The sequence below is a fragment of the Oncorhynchus tshawytscha genome, linkage group LG02 (genome assembly GCF_018296145.1).
Source record: "Oncorhynchus tshawytscha isolate Ot180627B linkage group LG02, Otsh_v2.0, whole genome shotgun sequence".
Taxonomy (NCBI): domain Eukaryota; kingdom Metazoa; phylum Chordata; class Actinopteri; order Salmoniformes; family Salmonidae; genus Oncorhynchus; species Oncorhynchus tshawytscha.
This window is the reverse complement of record NC_056430.1, coordinates 44521213-44539514: the sequence shown is the minus strand read 5'-3', so window position 1 is coordinate 44539514 and position 18302 is coordinate 44521213. Positions and strand designations below refer to the sequence as shown.

Below are 18302 nucleotides of genomic sequence, written 5' to 3'. Positions count from 1 at the left end.
AGTGACGCACCACTCCTAGGGACGGCCTGAAAGAGCACCAGTAAGCCAGTGACTCAGCCCCTGTAATAGGGTTAGAGGCAGAGAATCCCAGTGGAAAGAGGGGAACCGGCCAGGCAGAGACAGCAAGGGCGGTTCGTTGCTCCAGAGCCTTTCCGTTTACCTTCACACTCCTGGGCCAGACTACACTCAATCATATGACCCACTGAAGAGATGAGTCTTCAGTAAAGACTTAAAGGTTGAGACCAAGTTTGCGTCTCTCACATGGGTAGGCAGACCATTCCATAAAAATGGAGCTTTATAGGAGAAAGCCCTGCCTCAAGCTGATTGCTTAGAAATTCTAGGGACAATTAGGAGGCCTGGGTCTTGTGACCGTAGCGTACTTGTAGGTATGTACGGCAGGACCAAATCAGAGAGATACGTAGGAGCAAGCCCATGTAATGCTTTGTAGGTTAGCAGTAAAACCTTGAAATCAGCCCTTGCCTTGACAGGAAGCCAGTGTTGGGAGGCTAGCACTGGAGTAATATGATCAAATTTTTTGGTTCTAGTCAGGATTCTAGCAGCCGTATTTAGCACTAACTGAAGTTTATTTAGTGCTTTATCCGGGTAGCCGGAAAGAAGAGCATTGCAGTAGTCTAACCTAGAAGTAACAAAAGCATGGATACATTTTTATGCATCATTTTTGGACAGAAAGTTTCAGATTTTTTGCAATGTTACGTAGATGGAAAAAAAGCTGTCCTTGAAACAGTCTTGATATGTTTGTCAAAAGAGAGATCAGGGTCCAGAGTAACGCCGAGGTCCTTCATAGTTTTATTTGAGACAACTGTACAACCATTACAATTAATTGTCAGATTCAACAGAAGATCTCTTTGTTTCTTGAGACCTAGAACAAGCATCTATGTTTTGTCTGAGTTTAAAAGTATAAAGTTTGCAGCCATCCACTTCCTTATGTCTTAAACACAGGCTTCTAGCGAGGGCAATTTTGGGGATTCACCATGTTTCGTTGAAATGTACAGCTGTGTGTCATCCGCATAGCAGTGAAAGTTAACATTATGTTTTCGAATGACATCCCCAAGAGGTAAAATATATAGTGAAAACAATAGTGGTCCTAAAACGGAACCGTGAGGAACACCGATATTTACAGTTGATTTGTCAGAGGACAAACCATTCACAGAGACAAACTTATGTCTTTCCGACAGATAAGATCTAAATCAGGCCAGAACTTGTCCGTGTAGATCAATTTGGGTTTCCAATCTCTCCAAAGGAATGTGGTGATCGATGGCATCAAAAGCAGCACTAAGGTCTAGGAGCACAAGGACAGATGCAGAGCCTCAGTCTGATGCCATTAAAAGGTCATTTGCCACCTTCACAAGTGCAGTCTCAGTGCTATGATGGGGTCTAAAACCAGACTGAAGCATTTCGTATACATTGTTTGTCTTCAGGTAGGCAGTGAATTGCTGCGCAACAGCCTTTTCTAAAAATGTTGAGAGGAATGGAAGATTCGATATAGGCTGATATTTTTTAAACATTTTCTGGGTCAAGGTTTGGCTTTTTCAAGAGAGGCATTGGTACACGGACTACAGGAAAAGGCGGGCCAAACATGCCCCCATTAACATCAATGGGGCTGTAGTGGAGCGGGTTGAGAATTTCATGTTCCTTGGTGTCCACATCAACAACAAACTATCATGGTCCAAACACACCAAGACAGTCGTGAAGAGGGCATGACAAAACCTTTTCCCCCTTAGGAGATTGAAAAGATTTGGCATGGGTCCCCAGATCCTCAAAAGTTCTACAGCTGCACCAACGAGAGCATCCTGATTGTTTGCATTACCGCCTGGTATGGCAACTGCTCGGCATCTGACCGTAAGGCGCTACAGAGGGTAGTGCGTACGGCCCAGTACATCACTGGGGTCAAGCTTCCTGCCCTATATAATCCAGGACCTATATAATAGGTGTTGTCAGAGGAACACCCATAAAATTGTCAGAGACTCCAGTCACAAGACCGTTTTCTCTGCTACCACATGGCAAGTGGTACCAGAGCGCCAAGTCTAGGAGCAAAAGTTTCCTCAACGGCTTCCACCCCCAAGCCATAAGACTGCTGAACAATTAAAAATGGCCAACGGACGATTACATTGACGCCCCCTATTTGTTTTGTACACTGCTGCTACTCGCTGTTTATTATCTATGACTTCACCCCTACCTACATGTACAAATTACCTCAACTAACCTGCACCCCCGCACACTGACTCGGTACCGGTACCCCCTATATATAGCCTCGTTATTGTTGTTATTGTGTTACTTTTTATAATTTTTTACTTCAGTTTATTTGGTAAATATTCTCTTAACTCTTCCTGAACTGCACTGTTGGTTAAGGGCTTGTAAGTAAGCATTTCATGGTAAGGTCTACCCTTGTGACAAATAGAGTTTGATTTGATTTGTTCCAAATGTTTTGTACACTCAGTGTACAAACCCGGCTCCCCACTTCCATCTTTATAACCATCCCCCTGCAATAACAAACACATTAATCAAGGCTCTCATGTTACATCGTACACAATAAATCCCTATCAAGCCTTTGCCCCCCCCTTGGGGTCCCTCCCCGCTTCCCCCTCCCTCAACAGAGGGGAATTGGGGGCATCAGGGGGTAGTCAGGGCCGATCCCCTCCCCTGGGTCTTTTAATAGACCTGGCTGGAGTTAGAGCAGCAGCTGCCGGAGTGTGTCTGCACCACCTCTCCCCTGTCCCTGTCTGTCCCCTTATCCTGCTTTCTCTCTCTCTCTCTCTCTCTCTCGTTCCCTCTCATTCCTTCTCTCTCGCTCTACTACCCCTCCTCTCTCTTTCTCTCAACCCCACTCCTCATCTCTCTCTCTTTCTCTCTGCTACCCCCCTTCCTCTATCTCTCCGGAACTCTCCTGTCCTCTTTCCCCTATCTCTGCTTCAACCCCCAAACCCTTACCACCTCCCTTTCTCACACACACTCAACTGCACACCTCACAATCACACACACCTCACACGCAGGACTACCATTCCCGGACCAGTCACCATGGCCGACAAGAAGGGCGCTGCGGCCAGCAGCAAACTGTTGGTGAGGAAGAAAGAGAGGACGACAAAGACAGCGGTGACTGTGGAGGTCAAGAAAGAGGTCAAGAAAGAGGTGAAGACGGAGATGAAGATGGAGATGAAGAGGGAGGTGAAGAGGGAGGTGAAGTCTAGTTTAGTGAAGAAGGAGGAGAAGGTCCTGGCAGTGGGGGAGAAAGTGGAGGGGAACGGAGATGTCCCAATGGAAGAGGGAGCCACAGCTAACGAAGACGTGGCTAACGGGGAAGCGGCGGCGGCTAAAGCTAACGGAGCAAATGGGGAATACGAACCCATTGAGCTGCCCCCCTGGGAGATCATCGAAGGGTGGGTGACAACAGATACCATGTGTGTGCGTGCTGTATGTCTGTTGTCGGCAGCTGGTTGGCTGTCATTCCCATTTCATTATACATACAGTGCCAGGGATTTGCCTTTCATATCATTACTATTCAAGTCGTGTTTCCTACAATACAGCTGAGTAGTTACATAGTAGTTACCAAAGTACAGTGTAACTTACTACTCTATATAGCAGTTACTATGTTCAACTGAGTAATAACGTAGTTGTTACCAAAGTAAGCATAAAGAACTGAATGTAAAAGTGTTGCCAAATGACCTTTAGAGGGATGGCGAGGGTTACTTTTCCTACTCTGGAGAGAAAGATCCACTGTCATTCCAACATGACAGGAAGAGGCTTTAGAACGTTGTGAAACACTGTACAGATGTTGTAGAACATTGAGGAACATAGCCACTGAGTTTTACCATAAAGTCAAATTAAATCCAAAATGAAAGCATACTGTTTTGGATCGTTTCCAACCCATTGAGCCCAGACAGAAAATGTAGGGAAGTTTCATTATGATTACCTTCTCAGTGATGTCTGAGGGCTTAAATATGCCTCCACAGATTCCAACCGGCCCAGTCATTGGTTATCCACCAGAGGCCTGGATAGTAAAGTTGCACAGTCATTGGTTGATCATCTGTGAGTTTGTGTGTTAGCGTGGTGGGTCATGTTGCTGCAGTGAGGGGCTTGGTTCAGATATAACTCAGGTGGATTTTTCCATTCTGAGATGATCTGTGTTTGGGTTCCTGTTTAGGGTGAGATTTAAGGGTCTTGGTTTCGGAGGTCATCTTGGGATTGAAGGGCCCAGAGCCCGGAAATACCCTCTGATTTTGTTTTATCACCCCTCCATCTGGTGGATCTGTTGTCATCCTTTGGGTATGGCTGTGATGGGGGTTACATTTGTTAACACTGCAACAAATGGAATATAGACGGCGCATATGTTGCGAAACCAAAGGGATAAAGTGTAATACTTCCCAGCCACCCACTTTGTATGCGTTTCAGCTATGTTTTTTTATTATTTCAGATGTGTTGTCTTCTTGAAAGTGTCCTGACTTGGTTCAAACCAGCATGACAATATAAAAGGAACGCAATCAAAACCAGCACGACAACATGTCGGAAGGAAGGAACAAGTGATAAGAAAAGAGTCTTTCTCCATATTTTTGGGACAGGGCTTCTGTGTCTGTGAGTGTCACGTCTGGTAGAGCCCAGCCTGACTAATAGGAGATCTGCTAGTCAAAGGGGATTAAGACTCCGTTATGAGTTTGAAACACACGGCCCTCTTAAAACAGGACTGGCTCAAACAACAAACCATCAGCCATTTCTGTGGACAGAGCCTACGCATTACTCAGTGATTACTGGTGTATTCAGTTCACAGTTGACTCCAAAACCAAGACCCTTAAATCTCACCCTAAACAGGAACCCAAACACAGATCCTCTCAGAATGGAAAAATCCCCCTGAGCTATATCTGAACCAAGCCCCTCACTGCTGCAACATGACCCACCACGCTAACACACAAACTCACAGATGATCAACCAATGACAAACAAAATAGCTGACTCATAATCAAAACATTTGGACTGGGTCAGGTTTCCGGAATGCCTGTCATGATCTGGACCTGCCTTCCAGAGAGGACTCCTGAAGAGCTGTGACAGCTTGGGAAATAAATGATCGTAAAAGTAGTGTGCACTTCTTCTAGTTTACGGTGAGGCACTAAAACTATTGTAGTCAACAAGCGAATGTTCCCCTTCACCATCTGACTACATCACAATATACAGTAGCATAGATTATTACTAGACAGGGTAAAAGTGGAAAAACATTTGAAATAGATGAGCTCAAATATGAGCTTTTTGCTCTTGATTTTGGGTTAGGGCAATGATAAAGGGTAAAAACAGGATTTGTGAATAGAGTTGTGTCCATAGCTAGATAGTGTAGTCCTGTCCAGTTAGTACCAAGTCGGTACCAACCACGGACTGTACCAGTGGGGTGATCTTGAGCACCTCGAGCCACACAAAGCCCTGGATCGCCATGGTTAATGTTGATGTGGGTCATTGAGTCAGAAGGCTAAAAATACAGAGCTGGCATTCCACGCTAAGCCACACCAATACCCTAAAATTAGTCCTGCGTACCCCCTTATATCTGTCTGATATAAGACATAATTTGTTATTATATACATTTTAACTATTATTATAGTTATTATATACACCCCTTTTTCTCCCCAATTGGTAGTTACAGTCTTGTCCCATCACTGCAACTCCCGTACGGACTCAGGAGAGGCAAAGGTCGAGAGCCATGCGTTCTCCGAAACACAACCCAACAAAGCCGCAGTGCTTCTTGACACAATGCCCACTTAACCACATAACCATTTAGCCTTCTGACTCAATGACCCACATCAACATTAACCATGGCGGTCCAATGTGTCAGAGGAAACACCTTACACCTGGTGACCATGTCATTGTGCACTGTCCCTAGCCCGCCACGGGAGTCTCTGGTGCGCAATGGGATAACAATATCCCTGCCGGCCAAACCCTCCCCTTACCCGGACGACACTGGGCCAATTCTACACCGCCCCATGGGTCCCCTGGTCACAGCTGGCTGTGATTGAGCCTGGACTCGAACCCAGAATCTCTAGTGGCACAGCTAGCATCTGCGATGCAGTGCCTTAGACCACTGCGCCACTCGGGAGGCCCTTATAGGAGTGATTCTGTAATGATAACTGTATAACATTTGTACTCTTAGAATAAACACTTCTATATAAATACGTTTGGGTTGACAAAATGTTCCAAAGTTAAATAACCTTGAATAGAGACCTGAAGGTAGAGAACCCTTCTCCCATTTGTTAAATTAAACCCATCCCCATATTCCCTCTCCATCCAGGGACCGCATCGACCCGTTCCAATTCAAGTTCCAGTTCAAGAACGTGGAGTACTCGTCAGGTCGTAACAAGACGTTCCTGTGTTACCTGGTGGACAAAGGGAAGGCTGATGCCGGTCTGATGAGAGGTTACCTGGAGGATGAACACTCAGGAGCCCACGCTGAGCAGGCCTTCTTCCTCCAGACTCTCCCAGACTACGACCCTGCTGTCAAATACACTATCACCTGGTACGTACACTACAGGTCAAAAGTTTTAGAACACCTACTCATTAAAGGGTTTTTCTTTATTTTTACAATTTTCTCCATTGTAGAATAATAGTGAAGACGTCAAAATTATGAAATAACATATGGACTCATGTAGTAACCAAAAAAGTGTTAAGAAAACTTCTGAAGCCAGATAAATAATTATAAAAATGATGGATACTACCTAACATTTAGGTACATATAAGTGTCTTATATTGGTTGAAAGCTTATATTCTTGTTAATCTAACTGTACTATCCAATTTACAGTAGCTATTACAGCGAAAACATGCCATGCGATTGTTTGAGGATGGCGCCCCACATCAAAATATTTTTCCACTGGCACAGGTTTCATAAATTTACAAACAGCGATAAAATATTCACTTACTTTTTGAAAATCTTCCTCTGATTTGTCATCCAAAGGGTCCAGTTATAACATGTAGTGTTGTTTTGTTAGATAAAATCCTTCTTTATATCCCAAAAAGTCAGTTTAGTTGGCGCCATCGATTTGAGTAATCCACTCGTTCACCATGCAGAGAAAGGAATTTGAAAATCTACCACTTAACTTTGTTTCAAAAAGTCAAAATATGTTTCTATATACTCCTCAGATACCCTAAAGTTTTATCAAACTATATTATTTCTTACAGAAAGAAGTATGTTCAGTAGGAAACCGATTTTAGCAGGTGCGTCCTGTCTTCATGGCGCACGCAAACACAAGACTCCCTGTACTAAAACTGATATTTCTTATTCATTTTGGAAGTTACAAGCCTGAAACCTTGAACATAGACTGCTGACACCCTGTGGAAGCCATAGGAATTGCATCCTGGGAGCTCATTTTCAGTATGCCCTTATACTTGCCATTGTAAGAGCATGGTCTCTCTCAAAAAACTTCTGGTTGGTTTTTCTTTAGATTTTCTCCCACCATATCTGTTGTGTTATGTTCTCTTCCATTATTTTAATATTTCTACAAACTTCAAATTGTTGTCTTTCCAATGGTACCAATTATATGCATATCCTGGCTTTACGGTCTGAGCTACAGGCAGTTTACTTTGGGCACGTCATTCAGGCGGAGATTGAGAAAAAAGGGGCCTAGCCCAAAGACGTTTTAAGAAAAACACTTGAATGAGTAGATGTTCTAAAACTTTTGACCGTTAGCTTTCAGTATCTCTCGAATACGCTGTCACCTGATATGTATCTCTCAAATACATTGTAACCTGGGGCATATCTCTCAAATACACTGTAACCTGTGAAATATCGCTCAAATACACTGTAACCTGGGACATATCTCTCAAATACACTGTAACCTGGGACATATGTACAGTATTACCCAGTCAAGTACACTGTCACCTGGTACCTTCCGGCGCCGACAGAGACTGTCACACACTTCCGGCGCCGACAGAGATGGCCGCCTCGCTTCGCGTTCCTAGGAAACTATGCAGTTTTTTGTTTTTTTACGTGTTATTTCTTACACTAGTACCCCAGGTCATCTTAGGTTTCTTTACATACAGCCGACAAGAACTACTGAATATAAGATCAGCGTCAACTCACCATCAGTACGACCAAGAATATGTTTTTCGCGATGCGGATCCTGAGTTCTGCCTTACAACCAGTGTAACCGAGTGGATCACATGCAGCGACCAAAAAAAAAAAAAAAACGACTCAGAAAAAGAGGGAAACGAAGCGGTCTTCTGGTCAGACTCCGGAGACGGGCACATCGTGCACCACTCCCCAGCATTCTTCTTGCCAATGTCCAGTCTCTTGACAACAAGGTTGATGAAATCCGAGCAAGGGTAGCATTCCAGAGGGACATCAGAGACTGTAACGTTCTCTGCTTCACGGAAACATGGCTCACTGGAGAGACGCAATCCGAAGCGGTGCAGCCAGCGGGTTTCTCCACGCATCGCGCCGACAGAAACAAACATCTCTCTGGTAAGAAGACGGGCGGGGGCGTATGCCTTATGGCCAACGTGACATGGTGTGATGAAGGAAACATACAGGAACTCAAATCCTTCTGTTCACCTGATTTAGAATTCCTCACAATCAAATGTAGACCGCATTATCTACCAAGAGAATTCTCTTCGATTATAATCACAGCCGTATATATCCCCCAAGCAGACACATCGATGGCTCTGAACGAACTTTATTTAACTCTCTGCAAACTGGAAACGATTTATCCGGAGGCTGCATTCATTGTAGCTGGGGATTTTAACAAGGCTAATCTGAAAACAAGACTCCCTAAATTTTATCAGCATATTGATTGCGCAACCAGGGGTGGAAAGACCCTGGATCATTGTTACTCTAACTTCCGCGACGCATATAAGGCCCTGCCCCGCCCCCTTTCGGAAAAGCTGACCACGACTCCATTTTGTTGATCCCTGCCTACAGACAGAAACTAAAACAAGAAGCTCCCACGCTGAGGTCTGTCCAACGCTGGTCCGACCAAGCTGACTCCACACTCCAAGACTGCTTCCATCACGTGGACTGGGAGATGTTTCGTAATCAGACAACAACATTGAGAATACGCTGATACGGTGTGCGAGTTCATTAGAACGTGCGTTGAAGATGTCGTTCCCATAGCAACGATTAAAACATTCCCTAACCAGAAACCGTGGATTGATGGCAGCATTCGTGTGAAACTGAAGGCACGAACCACTGCTTTTAATCAGGGCAAGGTGTCTGGTAACATGACTGAATACAAACAGTGCAGCTATTCCCTCCGCAAGGCTATCAAACAAGCTAAGCGCCAGTACAGAGACAAAGTAGAATCTCAATTCAACGGCTCAGACACAAGAGGTATGTGGCAGGGTCTACAGTCAATCACGGACTACAGGAAGAAACCCAGCCCAGTCACGGACCAGGATGTCTTGCTCCCAGGCAGACTAAATAACTTTTTGCCCGCTTTGAGGACAATACAGTGCCACTGACACGGCCTGCAACGGAATCATGCGGTCTCTCCTTCACTGCAGCCGAGTGAGTAAGACATTTAAACGTGTTAACCCTCGCAAGGCTGCAGGCCCAGACGGCATCCCCAGCCGCGCCCTCAGAGCATGCGCAGACCAGCTGGCCGGTGTGTTTACGGACATATTCAACCAATCCCTATACCAGTCTGCTGTTCCCACATGCTTCAAGAGGGCCACCATTGTTCCTGTTCCCAAGAAAGCTAAGGTAACTGAGCTAAACGACTACCGCCCCGTAGCACTCACATCCGTCATCATGAAGTGCTTTGAGAGACTAGTCAAGGACCATATCACCTCCACCCTACCTGACACCCTTGACCCACTCCAATTTGCTTACCGCCCAAATAGGTCCACAGACGATGCAATCTCAACCACACTGCACACTGCCCTAACCCATCTGGACAAGAGGAATACCTATGTGAGAATGCTGTTCATCGACTACAGCTCGGCATTCAACACCATAGTACCCTCCAAGCTCGTCATCAAGCTCGAGACCCTGGGTCTCGACCCCCTGTGCAACTGGGTACTGGACTTCCTGACGGGCCGCCCCCAGGTGGTGAGGGTAGGCAACAACATCTCCTCCCCGCTGATCCTCAACACTGGGGCCCCACAAGGGTGCGTTCTGAGCCCCCTCCTGTACTCCCTGTTCACCCACGACTGCGTGGCCACGCACGCCTCCAACTCAATCATCAAGTTTGCGGACGACACAACAGTGGTAGGCTTGATTACCAACAACGACGAGACGGCCTACAGGGAGGAGGTGAGGGCCCTCGGAGTGTGGTGTCAGGAAAATAACCTCACACTCAACGTCAACAAAACTAAGGAGATGATTGTGGACTTCAGGAAACAGCAGAGGGAACACCCCCATCCACATCGATGGAACAATAGTGGAGAGGGTAGCAAGTTTTAAGTTCCTCGGCATACACATCACAGACAAACTGAATTGGTCCACTCACACAGACAGCATCGTGAGGAAGGCGCAGCAGCGCCTCTTCAACCTCAGGAGGCTGAAGAAATTCGGCTTGTCACCAAAAGCACTCACAAACTTCTACAGATGCACAATCGAGAGCATCCTGGCGGGCTGTATCACCGCCTGGTATGGCAACTAACCGTAAGGCTCTCCAGAGGGTAGTGAGGTCTGCACAACGCATCACCGGGGGCAAACTACCTGCCCTCCAGGACACCTACACCACCCGATGCTGGGAAGGCCATAAAGATCATCAAGGACATCAACCACCCGAGCCACTGCCTGTTCACCCCGCTGTCATCCAGAAGGCGAGGTCAGTACAGGTGCATCAAAGCTGGGACCGAGAGACTGAAAAACAGCTTCTATCTCAAGGCCATCAGACTGTTAAACAGCCACCACTAACATTGAGTGGCTACTGCCAACACACTGTCAATGACACTGACTCTACTCCAGCCACTTTAATCATGGGAATTGATGGGAAATTATGTAAATATATCACTAGCCACTTTAAACAATGCTACCTTATATAATGTTACTTACCCTACATTGTTCATCTCATATGCATACGTTGATACTGTACTCTATATCATCGACTGCATCCTTATGTAATACATGTATCACTAGCCACTTTAACTATGCCACTTGGTTTACATACTTATCTCATATGTATATACTGTACTCGATATCATCTACTGTATCTTGCCTATGCTGCTCTGTACCAATTCATATATCCTTATGTACATATTCTTTATCCCCTTACACTGTGTATAAGACAGTAGTTTTTTTTTTTGGAATTGTTAGTTAGATTACTTGCTCGTTATTACTGCATTGTCGGAACTAGAAGCACAAGCATTTCGCTACACTCGCATTAACATCTGCTAACCATGTGTATGTGACAAATAAAATTTGATTTGATTTGATTTGATTACCTATCTCTCAAATGCACTTTCTCCTAGTACATATCTATCAAATACACTACAATCTGGGACATATCGCTCAAATACATGGTCTCCTGGTACATATCGCTCAGACACATATCTGTGAAATACACCTGGTAACTATTGGCCAAACACATAGTCACCTGGTCCATATCTCTCAAATATACCGTGACCTGTGAAATCTCTCTCAAATACACTGTCACGTCCATACAGTATCTCCGCAGATAGCAGTGACTCGTTTCACAGAAATTTAGCAGCACTTAATGAAACAATTAGAACCCTAACTATGACCTCATCATCTGTGCCTAATTCAACTTTACCTTCTCCCCTGTCCCAGGTACATGTCATCCAGTCCCTGTGCGGTCTGTGCAGCTAAGATCGCAGAGGCCCTTCAGGCCAGGAAGAGCATCAAGATGACTCTCTTCTCAGCCCGGCTGTTTGAGTGGGAGGATCAAGACATCCAGGCGGGGCTGAATGCTCTGTCTCAAGCAGGGTGCAAGCTGAGGATGATGAAACCCATGGACTTCACCTATGTCTGGGACACTTTTGTGGAGAATGACGACCTAACGTTCACCCCCTGGGAGGACTGCCAGGACAACTACGAGTACTACCACGAGAAACTGGCAGACATCATGCAGTGACTACAGTGAGTTAATGTAGTGTAACTGTAGTATGACTAGAGAATCTGGCCGATATCATGCAGTGACTACAGTGAGTTAATGTAGTGTAACTGTAGTATGACTAGAGAAACTGGCAGACATCATGCAGTGACTACAGTGAGTTAATGTAGTGTAACTGTAGTATGACTAGAGAATCTGGCCGATATCATGCAGTGACTACAGTGAGTTAATGTAGTGTAACTGTAGTATGACTAGAGAATCTGGCCGATATCATGCAGTGACTACAGTGAGTTAATGTAGTGTAACTGTAGTATGACTAGAGAATCTGGCCGATATCATGCAGTGACTACAGTGAGTTAATGTAGTGTAACTGTAGTATGACTAGAGAATCTGGCCGATATCATGCAGTGACTACAGTGAGTTAATGTAGTGTAACTGTAGTATGACTAGAGAATCTGGCCAATATCATGCAGTCACTACAGTGAGTTAATGTAGTGTAACTGTAGTATGACTAGAGAAACTGGCAGATATCATGCAGTGACTACAGTGAGTTAATGTAGTGTAACTGTAGTATGACTAGAGAATCTGGCAGATATCATGCAGTGACTACAGTGAGTTAATGTAGTGTAACTGTAGTATGACTAGAGAATCTGGCCGATATCATGCAGTGACTACAGTGAGTTAATGTAGTGTAACTGTAGTATGACTAGAGAATCTGGCCGATATCATGCAGTGACTACAGTGAGTTAATGTAGTGTAACTGTAGTATGACTAGAGAAACTGGCAGATATCATGCAGTGACTACAGTGAGTTAATGTAGTGTAACTGTAGTATGACTAGAGAATCTGGCCGATATCATGCAGTGACTACAGTGAGTTAATGTAGTGTAACTGTAGTATGACTAGAGAATCTGGCAGATATCATGCAGTGACTACAGTGAGTTAATGTAGTGTAACTGTAGTATGACTAGAGAAACTGGCAGATATCATGCAGTGACTACAGTGAGTTAATGTAGTGTAACTGTAGTATGACTAGAGAATCTGGCAGATATCATGCAGTGACTACAGTGAGTTAATGTAGTGTAACTGTAGTATGACTAGAGAATCTGGCCGATATCATGCAGTGACTACAGTGAGTTAATGTAGTGTAACTGTAGTATGACTAGAGAATCTGGCCGATATCATGCAGTGACTACAGTGAGTTAATGTAGTGTAACTGTAGTATGACTAGAGAAACTGGCAGACATCATGCAGTGACTACAGTGAGTTAATGTAGTGTAACTGTAGTATGACTAGAGAAACTGGCAGATATCATGCAGTGACTACAGTGAGTTAATGTAGTGTAACTGTAGTATGACTAGAGAATCTGGCCGATATCATGCCGTTATCGCTGTGAGTTACTGTGGTATTACTGTGGTACAGTGGTCACCAACCGGTCGAACACGATCAACTGGTTGACCTTCAAGGCATTCCTAGTAGATCACCAAACATTTCTGTAGAAAAGCCAACGATTAAAGGCTTGTTCTCCTTTTGTTCGTTGTGCTGCACTGTTGGCGGTAGGTGCACTTGATTCAGAAGCCCTGCATACTGGGTAGGCAAAGTGTTCCCATTTTGAACCATTTCATTTGTCTGAAAAGAAAAACTCTGCCTACACGGCAGCCTGGGAGATCTGTGGCTAACTCCCGTGCATCTACTTTGCTGGCCAATTGGATATCTCAAATCACTGTGCATACCTACAGCTTCCATGACCCCGTCCACAGCAAAGTGTGATGCTAGCCCACGTGAGATTTCGTAACTGTCAAAGAACACAGCAAAGAGAGCCTGCCAAATATAGCAAAGAACTGCACTTTTTATGAGTGAGTTCATGTCTAAGTTTTATTCAACACTGTCAACACTGTTTCTATTCAACACTATTACAAAACTTAAAACAAGCGTCTCTCTACTTCCACTCCCGCTGCAATGTATGCGAAGCCAAGTGTATATATAGCCCTGCGTTTGTATTATTATTAGCAGCTCGTCCTGTCTATTTTAATATCGAGGAGTATTTCACTTTCTCTGGTCATAGGAACAACATGAATTTGTGCCTGAGGCGGTGTGACTCGAGGTGGTTCGCCTTCAGGTGGAAGACTGTGTCTTCTCTCTAGTCAGTCTCACTGGAGGAAAGAGCAGGGACCGTGAGAGGCAGACCCTCTGCTGCTCTCTCCCTCCCTCGAGACTAATGCCATTGTCGTGTCTTTACTATCATTTACTGAAGACTGATAGTTTTTAGCAAAGATTCTCTGTAATTAGTTACTATGCGATCAACTGATTAATCACGTAACTAATTAACTGTGAAATCGGGGCACCAAGGAAAAATATTCAGATTACAAAGTTATCATTTCCTAAAATAACTTTTCAGATATTTTATCTGATCAATTAGTCTTCAAATTAATTAATTATTTACTTTACCTCACGTTAGACTCATTCCAAACATCGTAATTTGTTGGTTATCTGCACAAACCCAGTCTTCACTATGAGTCATCCATACATCAATTGTCTTAAACCATTTATTTATTACTAACTAAGTAATTCACAGAAATGCATAAACAAACAAACAAAGGTAAATGTAATGATAGGAGGATGTGCCCTAGTGGGCTAAACCGGCATGGCGGCTTGTTAGACAAAGGAGAAGTGGGGTTCAACTAAGAAGTCACTACAGAGTGATAATTATAACAATTGAAATGCTAATCCTTTACACATGAACGCTCACTCATTCGGGAACAATTGCAATCAATCAATATATTTACGCTCAGTGTGTCGTCTTGATGGCTGGTGAAAAGTCTTTATTTTGTAGAATTGTCCGTCTCTCTCCCTCTCTCTCTCTGTCTTGGTTAGAGGGGATAGTTCAAAGTGACATTCGTTATGGAATGTATGTTTCGGCGGTTGTCGTTCTTCGCGTTCAATGATACCGAATTCCTAGCTGCAGACTAGTAATTAATATCAAAGACTTGTTCTCATTCTGTCGGTATCGATAGTCTAAGAGTTTAACCACGTGGTATGGTTAAAAGATTCAGCAATGGTCTGCAACCTTTAGCCATCTCATAATTGAGGTAAGCTCGGTCTGGTGATAATTTCTCAAAGTTGGGTTTTATTCGGAATGGCAGAAAAGGGCTGTCCCAGGATGTCTAACCCTAACTGGGCTAAGGGGCGGTCCTCTGATTTAGTTCAAATCCAATTCCCTTTTTGAGTTTTCCTTCATTAAACAGTCCAAAATCACATTGTAAAATTGTGTAAACAGTATCATACTCACTCATTCATCTTATACAACAATTAGATATAAACCTTATATCTGGGGCTATTATATAAACAGCATTATGGTAATGTAGCCACACCGTCTCCCATGAGCTTCCCAAGTTGTGATAAATGGACCAGTTCGTAGCTGGATTCTTCACCGATCTTTTACACTTTCTCCAGAACATGAGATGTGTTCATACCTCTGTGAGTTCTGTGAGGTGGAAGGATTTCTTTTGTCTCCATGAAAAACTACTTTCTATAACTGTGTGCAGCCTAGGCAAGGAGAGGGGATGGGCTTGCTATACCCGAAGAGGCCAACGTCATGACACCATGTTGAAATTATTATATATATATTTTTTATTTAACTAGTCAAGTCAGTTAAGAACAAATTCCTATTCACAGTGACGGCCTAACCCAGACAACGCTGTGCCAATTTGCACCGCCCTATGGGACTCCCAATCACAGCCAGATGTGGTGCAGCCTGGATTCAAACCAGGGAGTGTAGTGACATCTTTTGCACTGAGACACAGTGCCTTAGACTGTTGTGCCACTCGGGAGCCCGATTGGCAACTCGGATATCTCCGACTTCTGACTTCAGTGCATTCAAGACATCTGGGAACTCAGACCGACCTGAAGTTCACTGTTGTCATGATTTTGTTTTTTTCCCCCAGCTGTCTTGAAAGCACCATCAGACCAGGTACCATCAGACCAGCAAAATAAAAAAGCAAATGATCTGCAAATTATTTCTATTTATGCTCAACTGTGCCTCGCAACTTCTACACCAACTGATCTATTTTGTTATCACATTTAATATGGTCTGAGAATAACAATATTGGCAGGCCAGGCATATAGCCAATATGCTGTGATAATGTATGAGGCCTACGACACAAACCACATTCCTACAGAACTGTTTTCTGAGCGGTAGAGCTCACCTTGCTTTTTGACTGCGAAAGTGATCTTGACTCAGAAAAGGTTGGTGAACACTGCTATAGTACAACTAGAGACACTGACTGACATCATGCAGTGATCACAGTGAGTTACTGTAATATTACTGTAGTATAACTAAAGATAAACTGGCTGACATCATGCAGTGATCACAGTGAGTTTCTGTAATATTACTGTATAACTAAAGAGAAACTGGCTGACATCATGCAGTGATCACAGTGAGTTTCTGTAATATTACTGTATAACTAAAGAGAAACTGGCTGACATCATGCAGTGATCACAGTGAGTTACTGTAATATTACTGTACAACTAAAGAGAAACTGGCTGACATCATGCAGTGATCACATTGGGTGGAGGGAGAGGAACACACATATAGGCCATAGGCCAACATATGCACACTTATGCAGGCACAAATACACATGCAGGTATTCAGGGATGCAGTCATTGATCTCAGAAATGTGTATTTTTCTCATGCAAAACCAGTGAGGGGCCAGAACAATGAAGCCAATGAGGATGACGCCAGAGAGAAAGACAAACAGATACAGTTACTGTTTTCCCCTGGCTGATCCACTGCTGCCTAATGGGGGCAGCTGCTAACATTTCTGGGGAGACTGGAAGAGGCAGAGGAGAAAGGAAGAGACAGGGGAGGTATGGAGAGACAGGGGAGGTGGGGAAAAGCAGGGAAAGCAGGAAGGTAAGGAAAGGCTGGAAAAGACAGATCAGGTAGGGGCAGAGAGAGGCAGAGGGAGGCAGGGGGGAAGCAGAGAGGTGCCTTGGGAGGGAGGCTGGAGATACAGGGGAAGGCAGGGGTATACATGGAGGCAGGGTGTCGATAAGCATTGAATGTTAGGGCCACGAGAAGGGGTAGAAGAGTCATCAATCAGCCTCATAACCAGTCAGTGTGGGATTAGGGCCTGGAGACTTGAAGTTTAGCTTCAACCCTGGGGTTCTGATCCTCAGAGAAAGCCTAAAGGTTAGTTAGAGTCAACAGAGCGTGATGTGTAGTATTCCAGTCTTTCTGATGAAGCGATATCAATAACTTTTGAGTTGCTGTGGATTTCAATGCTCGCTCATTCCCTCCTCTCTCTCTCTTTTTTTCTCTCTCTGCCTCTCTCTCTGTCAGGAATGTTGTCAGCCCAGAATTATCCCATCACCTGCCACCTCCACTATCTAAGGTCCTCAGTGATGTGCACAGGACTCAACCAATCAGAGGGCAGTTTGTGTGCTTGTGCGTCAAGCCGTCCTGCTGTGTTTGTTTGCCTTTATGAAGCCAGTTCCAGACCACCTCCTCCACATGGAACTCTCTGTCCCAGCTTCCACTCTCTATTCTGGGGTTGTCCACACAAGACACATGAATCTGTGGATCAATCCTCAACCTCAAGATAACAGCTTTGCAATTATGTACTATTGGTTATAATTCAAGTATAAAAAGTAATTTTATTACAATTTAAATTATAATAATTCATCCTTCTCCTTCTGTCCCGAAAGGACGTTTCATAACTGCACCAATGTTGCCTCTGTCATCCAGAGGACTAGAATGATATTCTATGCATGAATATTCATATAGATATTGTTAATGACAATACCCCAAACTGTTAAGTTCTAGAGAATTAACAGATATGTTTGTTATTGTTATTAGGAGTAATTCAACATTTGTGAGTTATGAGATACGTTCAATATCTTTTACACATTGTAATGTAGCAACAAAAAAAAACATGAATGTTACTTGGTGTTCGTTTTAAATAGTGATTGAATGATCCAACAAACATTTCTTACAGAAAGAATGAATAGAGATTGTAGCGTCGCATGAGCACACGATTTCAACTTCAAGATTATATCGATCTGCCTGTAGAAATGTAAGCAAAGTACATTATTTATACACAGTGAAAATAAAGAAGTGTGGAGTTAAGTGTTATCTTTTTCTCATTTTTAAGTCATTGTTAGCACAAAGAGAATTGACAATTTGGATTTGAAATAAATGTGGTTGACCCCTTTTTTCTTGTTGTGACAACTAAAGCCATCTACTTTCCTTTAAATGATACTTCCCCTGGTCTACACGTTTCCCTATAATCATCTCCACTAATAGG

The 18302-nt window shown here is 43.9% G+C and overlaps 1 protein-coding gene across 1 annotated transcript; it reads left to right on the top strand.

The window, feature by feature from the left end:
* The first annotated feature begins 2842 nt into the window (after positions 1-2842).
* Positions 2843-18210, top strand: LOC112244834 (C->U-editing enzyme APOBEC-2-like). The gene is made up of 4 exons (XM_042299366.1): positions 2843-3395; positions 6280-6504; positions 11716-12024; positions 17339-18210. The coding sequence occupies exons 1-3, from the start codon at positions 3037-3039 to the stop codon at positions 12017-12019; spliced, it is 888 nt and encodes a 295-aa protein (XP_042155300.1). The 5' UTR covers positions 2843-3036; the 3' UTR covers positions 12020-12024; positions 17339-18210.
* The last annotated feature ends 92 nt before the right edge of the window (positions 18211-18302 follow it).

Excerpts from the sequence above, each read along its gene's own strand:
- LOC112244834 (XM_042299366.1), top strand. The coding sequence starts at position 3,037 with ATGGCCGACAAGAAGGGCGCTGCGGCCAGCAGCAAACTGTTGGTGAGG. Across the intron at positions 3,396-6,279 it reads CCCTGGGAGATCATCGAAGG|GGACCGCATCGACCCGTTCC; the intron begins GTGGGTGACAAC and ends CTCTCCATCCAG. Across the intron at positions 6,505-11,715 it reads GTCAAATACACTATCACCTG|GTACATGTCATCCAGTCCCT; the intron begins GTACGTACACTA and ends CCCCTGTCCCAG.